At 48.2% G+C, this 12,245-nt stretch overlaps 1 protein-coding gene across 1 annotated transcript in view; it reads left to right on the forward strand.

The window, feature by feature from the left end:
* LOC136587231 (macrophage mannose receptor 1-like) overlaps positions 1 to 12,245 on the forward strand; it is a 327,799-nt gene that overhangs the window by 176,241 nt on the left and 139,313 nt on the right. Inside the window, exons 15-16 of the mRNA XM_066585788.1 lie at positions 2,186 to 2,334; positions 10,089 to 10,194. Of these exons, the coding sequence (XP_066441885.1) occupies positions 2,186 to 2,334; positions 10,089 to 10,194 (255 nt within the window). The remainder of the gene's footprint in view (positions 1 to 2,185; positions 2,335 to 10,088; positions 10,195 to 12,245) is intronic.

The following is a 12,245-nucleotide window of genomic DNA, read 5'->3' on the forward strand; positions in this document are numbered from 1 at the left end:
TTTAGTGTGTCATTTATGCTGCATGATTAACGCTGTAAAAAAAAAAAAAAAATCTATGGCAGAATTGATGCGTTTTCTCTCCCTGTTATCATTAAAAAAAAAAAAAAAAAAATTTACGATATTGTCTATATACCCAAAAGTGGCACCGATAAAAACTACAGATCGCCACGCAAAAAACAAGCCCTTACACGGCCGCGTCCACGGAAAAATAAAAAAGTTATGGCTTTTGAAAAATGGAGATGGAAAAATACCAAAAAATCGCTTGGTCCTCAACGCCAAAATAGGCCATGTCATTAAGGGGTTAATGTGACACGTGAAGAACCCCAGTTTTACCCTCTAACCCCCACCAATCGGGATGTGGCCTTACGGGGATGCCCTACTGTTTCTCAGGAAGTAGTCCGAGTACAGTGGTAGCTGACACTGTTATAGGTCCACACCCTCAGGTACTGCGCCAGGGCCTAATCGGATTGTCTGGTTGGAGCAGATGGCACACTTCAGTGCAAGAATGAAGCCAGAGGTCGGTTCACAGAGAACAGGTTCAGTATGGCTACGCAGGCCAGAGGTCCGGGCTGGCAGCCGACAAGCGTAGCTGGTATAGTAAGCTGGGGTTAGGAGCAGAGATGGGAACTTAGTCAGAAAACCAGAGAGTCAGAATGAACTTTATAGAACCTTGAGAAGACCAAAATGTCCACAATACTCGCAAGGATTCCTAATATAGCCAAGGATAGTAGTTGATAGACGGGGGATGAATTAAGTTGGTGAACTCTGGCCCTTTAATTGCACAACCAGGCACACGCATGCACCCCTCAAGCCGCTGTCATAGAACAAGCAGATGCTAGAACCATAAGGTACATACATAATACTGTCATAGTATACACATAACTAATACTACCATACAGTACACACAATAATGCTGCCATACTGTACCAATAAATAAAGGTCATCTCCTGGGGATTAATGAAACACCTATATAAAGACCACCCAACCCATTCATTCCACTAATGGCAGCACCAAAATACCCCCATAATGTGTGCCACCACAGCCAGAAGAATGCCCCCCATAAACAATAGTAATAGCAGAGTGACAGCCACATGCCATCTACAGTATTGTGTAGCAGCAGTGTTTTTTTTATTTGTACTTTTTTTTACATTTTTTAATGCCCTCCCATTGGGGACTGAGCCTATGCCATCCATAGGACATAAGTTTACGTCCATTTACAGGAACACGTTCCCAGCCAGGACGTAAATGGAAGGGGTTAAGCCCTTCATTACCCTAGACCACCAGAGACATTGGGTATTAACCTCTACAAGCCCATGGATATCACAGGAATGTCATCACTATTTCCTAAACCTCCCCGTGTAAAATAGGCGAAGTAAATGTAATTAGAAAGGAGAAGAATGGGGGGAATTCTGCCATCTTTAACCTTTTGAGGATGTGGCTCATACTGACCTTCTGAACTTGTTGTTCTAGTTTTTTTGCGTGCGGTCTTGTCTTTTTCAATTAATTTTTTCAAAGCTCGATTTTGTTCTTTATTCTTGAATCCATTGTGGATTTATTCTGGCTGTGGGCGCAGGGTGACAACTGTCAATCACAACCGCCTCTCACTGTGTGGAAAGTGCTAGGAAACATTTTAATGGACAGTTTAAGAAACTTGTCCATAAAAATCAGGTTTGGTGCAGGAATAATTCTGGGGTTACATAATTAAAGGGGTTCTAAATTCTAAATGCTTTGGTGACAGCGGAGGGGTGGTAGGGAGGCTGTAAATAACAAAATACCCACCCCCTGGGCTGCTCCCTCACTGTCGCTTCTGTCCTCCATTTACTTTTGCTGGTCGTTGACATCCAGCGTCGGGGCCTCTTATTGGCTGCATAGTCACGTGTGTAATCAGTGACCTCCCATAAACATGCCAGGGCTTCTACATTAGAAGCCCACATGACATGTTTACAGGATGTCACTGGACTAGAAGACCCGGCGACATCACGGGTCCGATGCCATGGTGCCAGAGTGTCAAAGCGATGCTTCGGTGCAACCGTAAACGTATTGCCAGAGTACAGTGTTCAGCAGGGGGAGCTAAGCACTGAAATAAGTGAGTTGGACAATCCCTTCAAGCACTGGCTAAAGTTTGTATTTACATTGTGCTGCTTTTCCCCATTTGGTAATACATATATATGTGTTTTTATTTCAGCTTTTTTGATGTCTAATTTAAAATCCATTAAGGTAAATCTATGGATTGGATTACATGACAGGTATAAGGAATGGGCGTTTGTTTGGACGGATCAGAGTGGATTGTATTATACAAATTGGGCCAAAGGTCATCCAAAGAATTATTATAATGTAAGTTATTGTACATTTTATTTATAAGCTATTAAGGGGGTTTCCAGGGAAAATGCTCAGAATAGGTTATCAGTAGTTGATTAGCTGGGGTCCGCCGCTCGGGACCCTGTCCAATAAGCTGATTCAGCGCCCGCTGCCAACTCCACTGATACACAGGGGTCAGGGCAGAAGCAGCTACTCCAACCCCTGTGTAGTGGCTGGCACTTGTAACTGCAAGTGCAGCTCCCATTGATTTCAATGCAGCTACAATATGTGGCTACAATCAAAAAAATGGGTCAGCACTAGAGATGAGCGAGCACCAAAATGCTCGGGTGCTCGTTACTCGAGTCGAACTTTTCGCGATGCTCGAGGGTTCGTTTCGAGTAACGAACCCCATTGAAGTCAATGGGCGACCCGAGCATTTTTGTATATCGCCGATGCTCGCTAAGGTTTTCATTTGTGAAAATCTGGGAAATTCAAGAAAGTGATGGGAACGACACAGCAACGGATAGGGCAGGCGAGGGGCTACATGTTGGGCTGCATCTCAAGTTCCCAGGTCCCACTATTAAGCCACAATACAGGCAAGAGTGGGCCCCCCCCCTCCCAACAATTTTTACTTCTGAAAAGCCCTCATTAGCATGGCATACCTTAGCTAAGCACCACACTACATCCAACAAAGCACAATCACTGCCTGCATGACACTCCGCTGCCACTTCTCCTGGGTAACATGCTGACCAACCCCCCCGCACGACCCAGTGTCCACAACGCACACCAAAGTGTCCTTGCGCAGCCTTCAGCTGCCCTCATGCCACACGCTGGCCTCATAGCCACACCACCCTCATGTCTATTTATAAGAGTGTCTGCCATGAGGAGAAACCGCAGGCACACACTGCAGAGGACACACTGCAGAGGGTTGGCACGGCCAGGCAGCGACCCTCTTTAAAAGGGGCAGGGCGATAGCCCACAATGCTGTACAGAAGCAATGAGAACTCAAATCCTGTGCCACCTCCATCAGGAGCTGCACACGTGGGCATAGCAATGGGGAATCTATGTGCCACACAGTATTCATTCTGTCAAGGTGTCGCATAGCTCAATCAACACTGCAAGGGGAAAGCCGTCTGCACTCTGCCCCCTACCCAAGTCAGTCAGTGCCTTTGTGCCAGACAGGTCAAACACCGCGATGCGAACTAAGTTTGCACCAACAGCATAGGGGGGTCCTAGGAAACCCAAGACATGAAGAAAAAATTGATCTGAGCGGCCAAACATGGCAGATTTGCACCGCGCCCACGACATAGGCCTCGGCCCACAGCTTCAGCAATCCTAGGCAGGAAGCGGACTTTCACTGCACCCAGGACATAGGCCTCTGCACAAACCCTCAGCAATCGCGGGCCTACAGCGGACTCCTATGCTAGCGCAGCTGTGCACGTCTCATTAGCGCTGTATTGCTCCTGTAGTTTGTCCCAATGCAGTGCCCCGTATAGTAGAGCTAACGTCAGATTACATGCAGGTGGGCTTCGGCCGACACTGCATGCCCCAACCTGACCGTGGTTTTTAATTCATAGACACAGGCAGGTACAAATCCCCAATGTGAAGTCCCTGTGGACCGACAGCATGGGTGGCTCCCTGGAACCCACCGGCGGTACATAAATAAATCCCATTGCAGTGCCCAGCACAGCTGAGGTAATGTCAGGTTTAATGCAGGTGGGCTTCGGCCCACACTGCATGCCCCAGTCAGACTGGGGTTCTTTATAAGTAGACACATGCAGTTACAACTCCGTGTGGACCGATAGAATAGGTGGGTCCCAGGAAGCCACCGGCGGTACATAAATATATCCCATTGCAGTGCCCTGGACAGCAAAGCTAACGTCAGATTACATGCAGGTGGGCTTCGGCCCACACTGCATGCCCCAACCTGACCGTGGTTTTTAATACATAGACACTGGCAGGTACAAATCCCTAATGTGAAGTCCCTGTGGACCCACAGCATGGGTGGCTCCCTGGAACCCATCGGCGGTACATAAATGTATCCCATTGCAGTGCCCTGCTCAGCAGAGCTAACGTCACATACAATACAGGTGGGCTTCGGCCCACAGTGCATGCCCCAGTCAGACTGGTAATATGTACCTTAACAGTAACCTCGTTGGTGGTAATGTGGTGGTGACTGCGGAGCTAGTAGCACGGTTTTAATTAGTTGGTTTTCGGAATGTGGCCAGGATTAAGTGGGCCGTGGTGGGGGGATGGTGGGGGGGCTCACTTGTTGTGTCGGTAAGGGTGAAATTCTTGGACTGCCACCAGACGGACCAATGCAAAGGTATTTGCCAAGAATGTTTTCATTGTTGGAGGAGAAGGGGGATGTTTTTGAGGCACTATGTGTCCTCTCCACGTGTCCGTGGTTATATGCACCTAAACAGTAACCGCGTTGGTGGGAAATGGCCTCGCCACCATCATGGCTTTGGGAAGCCTCCGTTTCCACACCCCAGTGACATAGCATTAGCAGCGGTATAGGCAAAGCCCAGAATTAGTAACATTTCAGCGGTAGCATTAGGGACAGGCCCCAGTAACATATCACTAGCAGTATTATAGGGGGAGTACAGTATTCGTTCCATTTCAGTAGTAGTAGCAGTCCAGACAGGCCCCAGTAAAAATTCCGAAGCAGCAGCATAGGGTAAGCACAGTATTAGTTCCATTTCACTAGTAGTAGCAGTCAAGACAGGCCACAGTAACATTCCCGTTGCAGCAGTTTAGGGAGATTCTCTTTCACATTTCAGTAGTTGCAGTATAGACAAGGCCTCAGTTACATTTATGTAGCAAAAGTGTAGGCCAACCCCACACACCTCGCTGTAGCATGAGTGCAGGCGAAGCCAATAAAAATTACTAGGATTACACTGTAGGCGAGGGCCCCAAAAAAATTGGTGTACCAACAGTACTAATGTAACTCAGAAAAATTGCCCATGCCCAACCAAGAGGGCAGGTGAAACCCATTAATCGCTTTGGTTAATGTGGCTTAATTGGTAACTAGATCTGGAGGCAGCCCAGTTAAAATAAAAATTGGTTCAGGTGCAAGTTTCAACGCTTTAATGAGAATTGAAACGTATAAACATTGTTTACAAAAGTAATATGACTGAGCCTTGTGGGCCTAAGAAAAATTGCCCGTTCGGCGTGATTACGTGAGGTTTCAGGAGGAGGAGGATGAATATAATACACAGATTGATGAAGCTAAAAGGTCCCCGTTTTTGATGGTGATAGAGCACGATGCTTCCATCCGCGGGTGCAGCCTACGTATTGTTTAGGTACCGCTGCTGTCCGCTGGTGGAGAAGAGAAGTCTGGGGAAATCCAGGCTTTGTTCATCTTTATGAGTGTTAGCCTGTCGGCACTGTCGGTTGACAGGCGGGTACGCTTATCCGTGATGATTCCCCCAGCCGCACTAAACACCCTCTCTGACAAGACGCTAGCCGCAGGACAAGCAAGCACCTCCAGGGCATACAGCGCGGGTTCAGGCCACGTGTCCAGCTTCGACACCCAGTAGTTGTAGGGAGCAGAGGCGTCACGGAGGACATTTGTGCGATCGGCTACGTACTCCCTCACCATCCTTTTACAGTGCTCCCGCCGACTCAGCCTTGACTGGGGAGCGGTGACACAGTCTTGCTGAGGAGCCATAAAGCTGGCAAAGGCCTTGGAGAGTGTTCCCCTGCCTGCGCTGTACATGCTGCTCGATCTCCGCACCTCCCCTGCTACCTGGCCCTCGGAACTGCGCCTTCTGCCACTAGCGCTGTCGGATGGGAATTTTACCATCAGTTTGTCCGCCAGGGTCCTGTGGTATAGCATCACTCTCGAACCCCTTTCCTCTTCGGGTATGAGAGTGGAAAGGTTCTCCTTATACCGTGGGTCGAGCAGTGTGTACACCCAGTAATTTGTAGTGGCCAGAATGCGTGTAACGCGAGGGTCACGAAAAAGGCATCCTAATATGAAGTCAGCCATGTGTGCCAGGGTACCTGTACGCAACACATGGCTGTCCTCACTAGGAAGATCACTTTAAGGATCCTCCTCCTCCTCAGGCCATACACGCTGAAAGGATGACAGGCAAGCAGCATGGGTACCCTCAGCAGTGGGCCAAGCTGTCCCTTCCCCCTCCTCCTCATGCTCCTCCCCCTCCTCCTCCTTCTCCTCAACGCGCTGAGATATAGACATGAGAGTGCTCTGACTATCCAGCGACATACTGTCTTCCCCCGCTCCGTTTCTAAGCGCAAAGCGTCTGCCTTTATGTTTTGCAGGGAACTTCTCAAGAGGCATAGCAGAGGAATGGTGATGCTAATGATTGCAGCATCCCCGCTCACCATCTGGGTAGACTCCTCAAAGTTTCCAAGGACCTGGCAGATGTCTGCCAACCAGGCCCACTCTTCTATAAAGAATTGAGGAGGTTGACTCCCACTACGCCGCCCATGTTGGAGTTGGTATTCCACTATAGCTCTACGCTGCTCATAGAGCCTGGCCAACATGTGGAACGTAGAGTTCCACCGTGTGGGCACGTCGCACATCAGTCGGTGCACTGGCAGATTAAACCGATGTTGCAAGGTCCGCAGGGTGGCAGCGTCCGTCTTGGACTTGCGGAAATGTGCGCTGAGCCGGCGCACCTTTCCGAGCAGGTCTGACAAGCTTGGGTAGCTTTTCAGAAAGCGCTGAACCACCAAATTAAAGACGTGGGCCAGGCATGGCACATGCGTGAGGCTGCCGAGCTGCAGAGCCGCCACTAGGTTACGGCCGTTGTCACACACGACCATGCCCGGTTGGAGGCTCAGCGGCGAAAGCCAGCAGTCGGTCTGCTCTGTCAGACCCTGCAGCAGTTTGTGGGGCGTGTACCTCTTCTCTCCTAAGCTGAGTAGTTTCAGCATGGCCTGCTGACGCTTGCCCACCGCTGTGCTGCCACACTGCGCGACACCGACGGCTGGCGACGTGCTGCTGCTGACACATCTTGATTGCGAGACAGAGGTTGCGTAGGAGGAGGAGGAGGAGGAGGGTGGTTTAGTGGAGGAAGCATACACCGCCGCAGATACCAGCACCGAGCTGGGGCCCGCAATTCTGGGGGTGGGTAGGACGTGAGCGGTCCCAGGCTCTGGCTCGGTCCCAGCCTCCACTAAATTCACACAATGTGCCGTCAGGGAGATATAGTGGCCCTGCCCGCCTGTGCTTGTCCATGTGTCCGTTGTTAAGTGGACCTTGGCAGTAACCGCGTTGGTGAGGGCGCGTACAATGTTGCGGGAGATGTGGTCGTGCAGGGCTGGGACGGCACATCGGGAAAAGTAGTGGCGACTGGGAACCGAGTAGCGCGGGGCCGCCGCCGCCATCATGTTTTTGAAAGCCTCCGTTTCCACAAGCCTATACGGCAGCATCTCAAGGCTGATCAATTTGGCTATGTGCACGTATAGCACAAGATAGTCCACCCTGCAGCGTCCAAGGTGCAGGCCCTAGCCTAGGAGTCAGCGGGGTTTGATGTAGGCCTTGTCATGGTGGCTCTACTGCCTTCCACCCGGAGGGTAACAAGGGACATGTCCAACGAGCCACGAGCAGGCTATTAAAGTTAGGTTAACCTGGGAAGGGTTTACCTGAGCCCACTCTTGTCATGGGTGACACCACTGTTCCTTCCTCCGCTGTGATCTCTTGGCAAATGAATAAAGAGTCCACACACAGGGTGAAGTTATAAAGGCAGAACTGGGAACGGTCGGTAAAGCCGTTTACTGGAAACACAACTTGTAACCACTCCAATACAGTTCAAGCTTACATCCACCGGCAGGACAGATAGTGCAGGAGAACACATGAAGTCACGGGGAAAAATGCAGGAGAACAGAGGGACTTACATTGGCCAAGTTATCTGTGGTTCTCTGGTCCTGGACACTTTTTGTTTTTTTCACGAACACCTTGATGACTCTCTACCGGTACCCACTCACATGGTGGTAGAAATGCACTCCACACTGCACCGTGCGAACTCGGACTTCTATCAGCTTGTCACACCTCTAACTCTCCATACAGGGAAGAAAAAGGGGGTTCATGGCACCAGTAGTCTATCTGCTCAGCCTCCTCCATAACCTCTACATACAGAATAAAGGTGTTTGTGTGCAGGCCAGCTTCTGTCGGGATGGACAGGTGAATAGAACCAGCCAAGACAAACTCCAACCTCCACTCTCCTCACTTATGCACCTTGCAACCACATATGTAAAAGAAGGTCACATGACAGACAAATAGATACTTTTCCAGACATAACCCAGACTGTAACCCATTCAGTGCTGCAGCTGTGCAATACACATCATATTCACTCACATGGAACACACTGACAATACACATAAGCACAAGACTACATAGACCATTGAGAAACTTCCATTTGTTAACTTCTGTACACTACAAATCTAGGTGGTGGTGCTTCCTCAATGAATGTGGCTTAGTGGTTAGCACTGTCGCCCTGTAGTACTAGGTTCAAATTTCACCAAGAAAACATCTGCATGGACTTCGAAAAACACCATACAGATGTCATATTTGGTCAGATGTGAACCTGAAACTCCAGCACTGCAAGGCAGTCGTGCTACCAACTGAGCCACCACATTTGTTCTTTGAGAAGAAGAATAAACACAACAGGACATAACAACTACATACAGATATTGCCTTTGGGCAGAATTGAATTCAGAACTCCACCACAGCAAGGCAGCAATGGTAACAACTGAGCCACCATGCATAAACATAGAGCATACAAACCATGCAGATGTTGCCCATAGTCAGAACCTAGAACCACAGCGCTACAAGGCAACAGTGCTAACCACTGAGGGCTCAGTCACACGGGCGCATCGGCACCCGTACACCGGCGCCGATGCGCCCGTGTGACTGACAGAAGACGGCCGTACCTGAAGACGGCCGTCTCTCTCCAGCGCTGATGAAAGAACACATGACCGGCAATGAAGCCGGTCACATGTTTTTCCTCCTGGCGCTGCAGAGAGCCGTCCGTCTTCAGGTACAGCCGTCTGCTAGGTGCAGTAACACGGGCACCGATGCGCCCGTGTGACTGAGCCCTGAGTCACATTCATTGAAAAGCCTCCCCCTTTTATTTCTCTTCCTCCTGTTATTTCTGTTCCTCCTCCTCTCGTTCACAAGAAAACAGATTTATTTCACATTTTGAAAAAAAGACATTAAGCTGAAAGCATTTTATCTGTTTTACGGATTTCTGTTGAACATCTGTCAAAAAAACATCTGTTTTGCTGAATATCGTTTTTGCTAAAACTGGATCAGTTCAAATGCTAGTGTGACTGTAGCCTTTGTTTTGGGGGGTAATTTTACTGTTAAGGGTGACTACCCACTAGCATTTGCGAATTTGCTGCATTTTTTCCCCAGGTGTCTATGGGGCTTTCTAATGTTAAAAATGCATTGCCGCAAAATCGCAATTTACCGTGAAACCGCAATTTTGCGCGATGCAATTTTAACATTAACAAGTCCCACAGACCCCTGGAGAAAAAAAACTGTGAATTTCACAGTGAAAAAGAACTGTAGTGGGCGGTCACCCTGAAGTGTTGTTCCTTCTTAAAGTTTTGTTTCTATTATCTGGAGTGTGTATATTCGGTACCGTGTTACTTTGCTATTGGATATCTCACTGGTGCTTTAGCCCAATCGCTGTTCTCCATTCAGCGGTGCCCGGCATCTCTTAATTTCTTATCTCATACAGAGAGAATCCGCTCTGCAGAGTTGTAGTTTCTATGATACACTCAAGTGTGACATTTTCTGAATCTAATTTTTTAAGGGGAATGATTGTGTGACTTTGCAACTTGGAAGTCTGCTTGATGCCGGTACCTGGATTGTGGAGGATTGTAACCTTATAAAAGGATACATCTGCCAGAAATATAAAGGTAAGTTCAGACATGGAAACATTTCCATTTTGTAGACAAAGTGTGACCCTGGGCAAAGTTAAAAGTGGGGCCCCAAATGTTGACATTTTGCACCAACACAACCACATTCAGTCAACTCAGTAAATAAAACAAATCCTGTATAATCATGTCGTACAGCAGTCTTCAGAATCCAGCCCAGAGCAGACTAAAAAACAGAATATCAGATCTCAGTCCCCAGACCAGAATAGAAAAACACTTACTTTTGCCTTTGTTGGAAAAAAAAAATATTCACTACCAGGTGTAAAAAAAACGGATTCATCCAAAACAGTTGTGGCCCCTTTTTGTGTGTCTTGCGGGTCTTTTGTGGATGAGCAATTTGGATCTGTTGTGTATTTTAACACTGCCATTGGACCCAGCAGGGAAAATCCAAAGCAAATCTGCTGCAAATGTAAAATCAGCAGAGCCTTTCAGTTTCTGCCGTCAGTGGATGAGATTTCCTGAAAATCCTCTTTTCTGGTACTGCAAAACTCTGCAGGTTTCCCGCAGCCAGTCAGGGTATGTCCACATGTAATAGATATGCTGTGGATCTTCCTATATGGAATTCTGCATTTAAACCTGCAGCAGATTACAGTTCAAGAAAACACAATGAACGAGATTTCAATAAAACTCCCCCACACACTGCAGAAACCATACGCAGCGTTAGCTGGCCGGCACCGGCAGTAAGACTTTCAAGCAATTCATTCTGCAGGAAATTCACATGTAACGTACATAGATTCTACTGCAGATTCATTGCAGACTTTGCAGCGGAATTGCGGCAAAATTCGTAATCGATAGTCAATACATACTGTGTAGATACATTCAGGAGGGATAGCTAACACTAGAGAAGAGAGGGTATTCAGAAAGATCTAGATAAGCTTGCCCAGTGGTCAGCGACTAACAGAATGGGATTTAACAAGGAGAAATGCAAAGTCCTACATCTAGGCAAGAAAAATGAAAAAGGCACATAGAGAAAGGGAGGAATCGGGCTAAGCAGCCTTTTGGCTGCACAATAATGACTAGCTGGAGTTCAGCAGCCGTACACATGGAAGTTAGAAGCGCACGCCTCACAAATTCTTCTTACATATAAGGCCCAATGTCCACGGGCAGATTTTAATTATAAAATCTGCGTGTGTCTCCTGCGCAGGAGATCCGCAGCTCTAGCCGCCAATAGGGAAGCATTAGCATCTACATGGCTATTGAAAGCATGCGGATGTTATTTTTTTTCCCGGCGTGCGAATCACACATGCGGGTAGAAATCACAGCATGCTCCATTTTTCTGTGGATCACGCGGGACGGCTTCCATTGAGATTAATAGAAGCCATCCTATCCGCGGCACACCTGTCACTGTGGACATACTGCGGATCCGCGTGAAAGCAGGAGATCAGAAAAAGGAAAAATAGCATTGCACATGCGTCCGGCATGTCGCCGGCACATCCAGACGCATCCGCTGAAGAAAGAAGATCTGGCCGGCACAGAGGAGATCCGTGCTGGAGCCGAAGAGCTAGGGAATGGTTTTTCTCCCTATGTCTCCGGGCACGGTTAGATACCGCTGTGGGATTCAGCAGTGGAATCCGTGCGCACAAGTGGGCATTGGGCCTAACTCCGAGCCCTCATTATCCAAGTCATAACCTTGTTTGCTAACTTTTGAGACAGTAGATTCTGAAATGGGAACTTATAAATTCTCACACTCCACACTCTTGTATAGGATCTCACCTAGGACATTTGAATTCAAGATAGTGCATATGACCGCATAATGAGTACAGACCTCATAAACCAGGGGTGTCAAACTCAGTTTCACCGAGGGCCACATCAGGCTTATGGTGACCTTCAAAGGGCCGATTGTAAGACAGTACAGTAAGGGCTCGTTCACACAAGCGTATTTGCGTACATAATATGCAGTGAATAGAAGCCATTTATGTCAATGAGTTCATTCACATGATGGATATTTTCACGCAGCATGACCTATTTTGTTGCGTACGACGCACCCCAGTAGGCCATTGAAGTGAATGGGCTGCGCAAATACATGGTGAATG

This window comes from Eleutherodactylus coqui, chromosome 12 (genome assembly GCF_035609145.1).
Source record: "Eleutherodactylus coqui strain aEleCoq1 chromosome 12, aEleCoq1.hap1, whole genome shotgun sequence".
Lineage (NCBI taxonomy): Eukaryota > Metazoa > Chordata > Amphibia > Anura > Eleutherodactylidae > Eleutherodactylus > Eleutherodactylus coqui.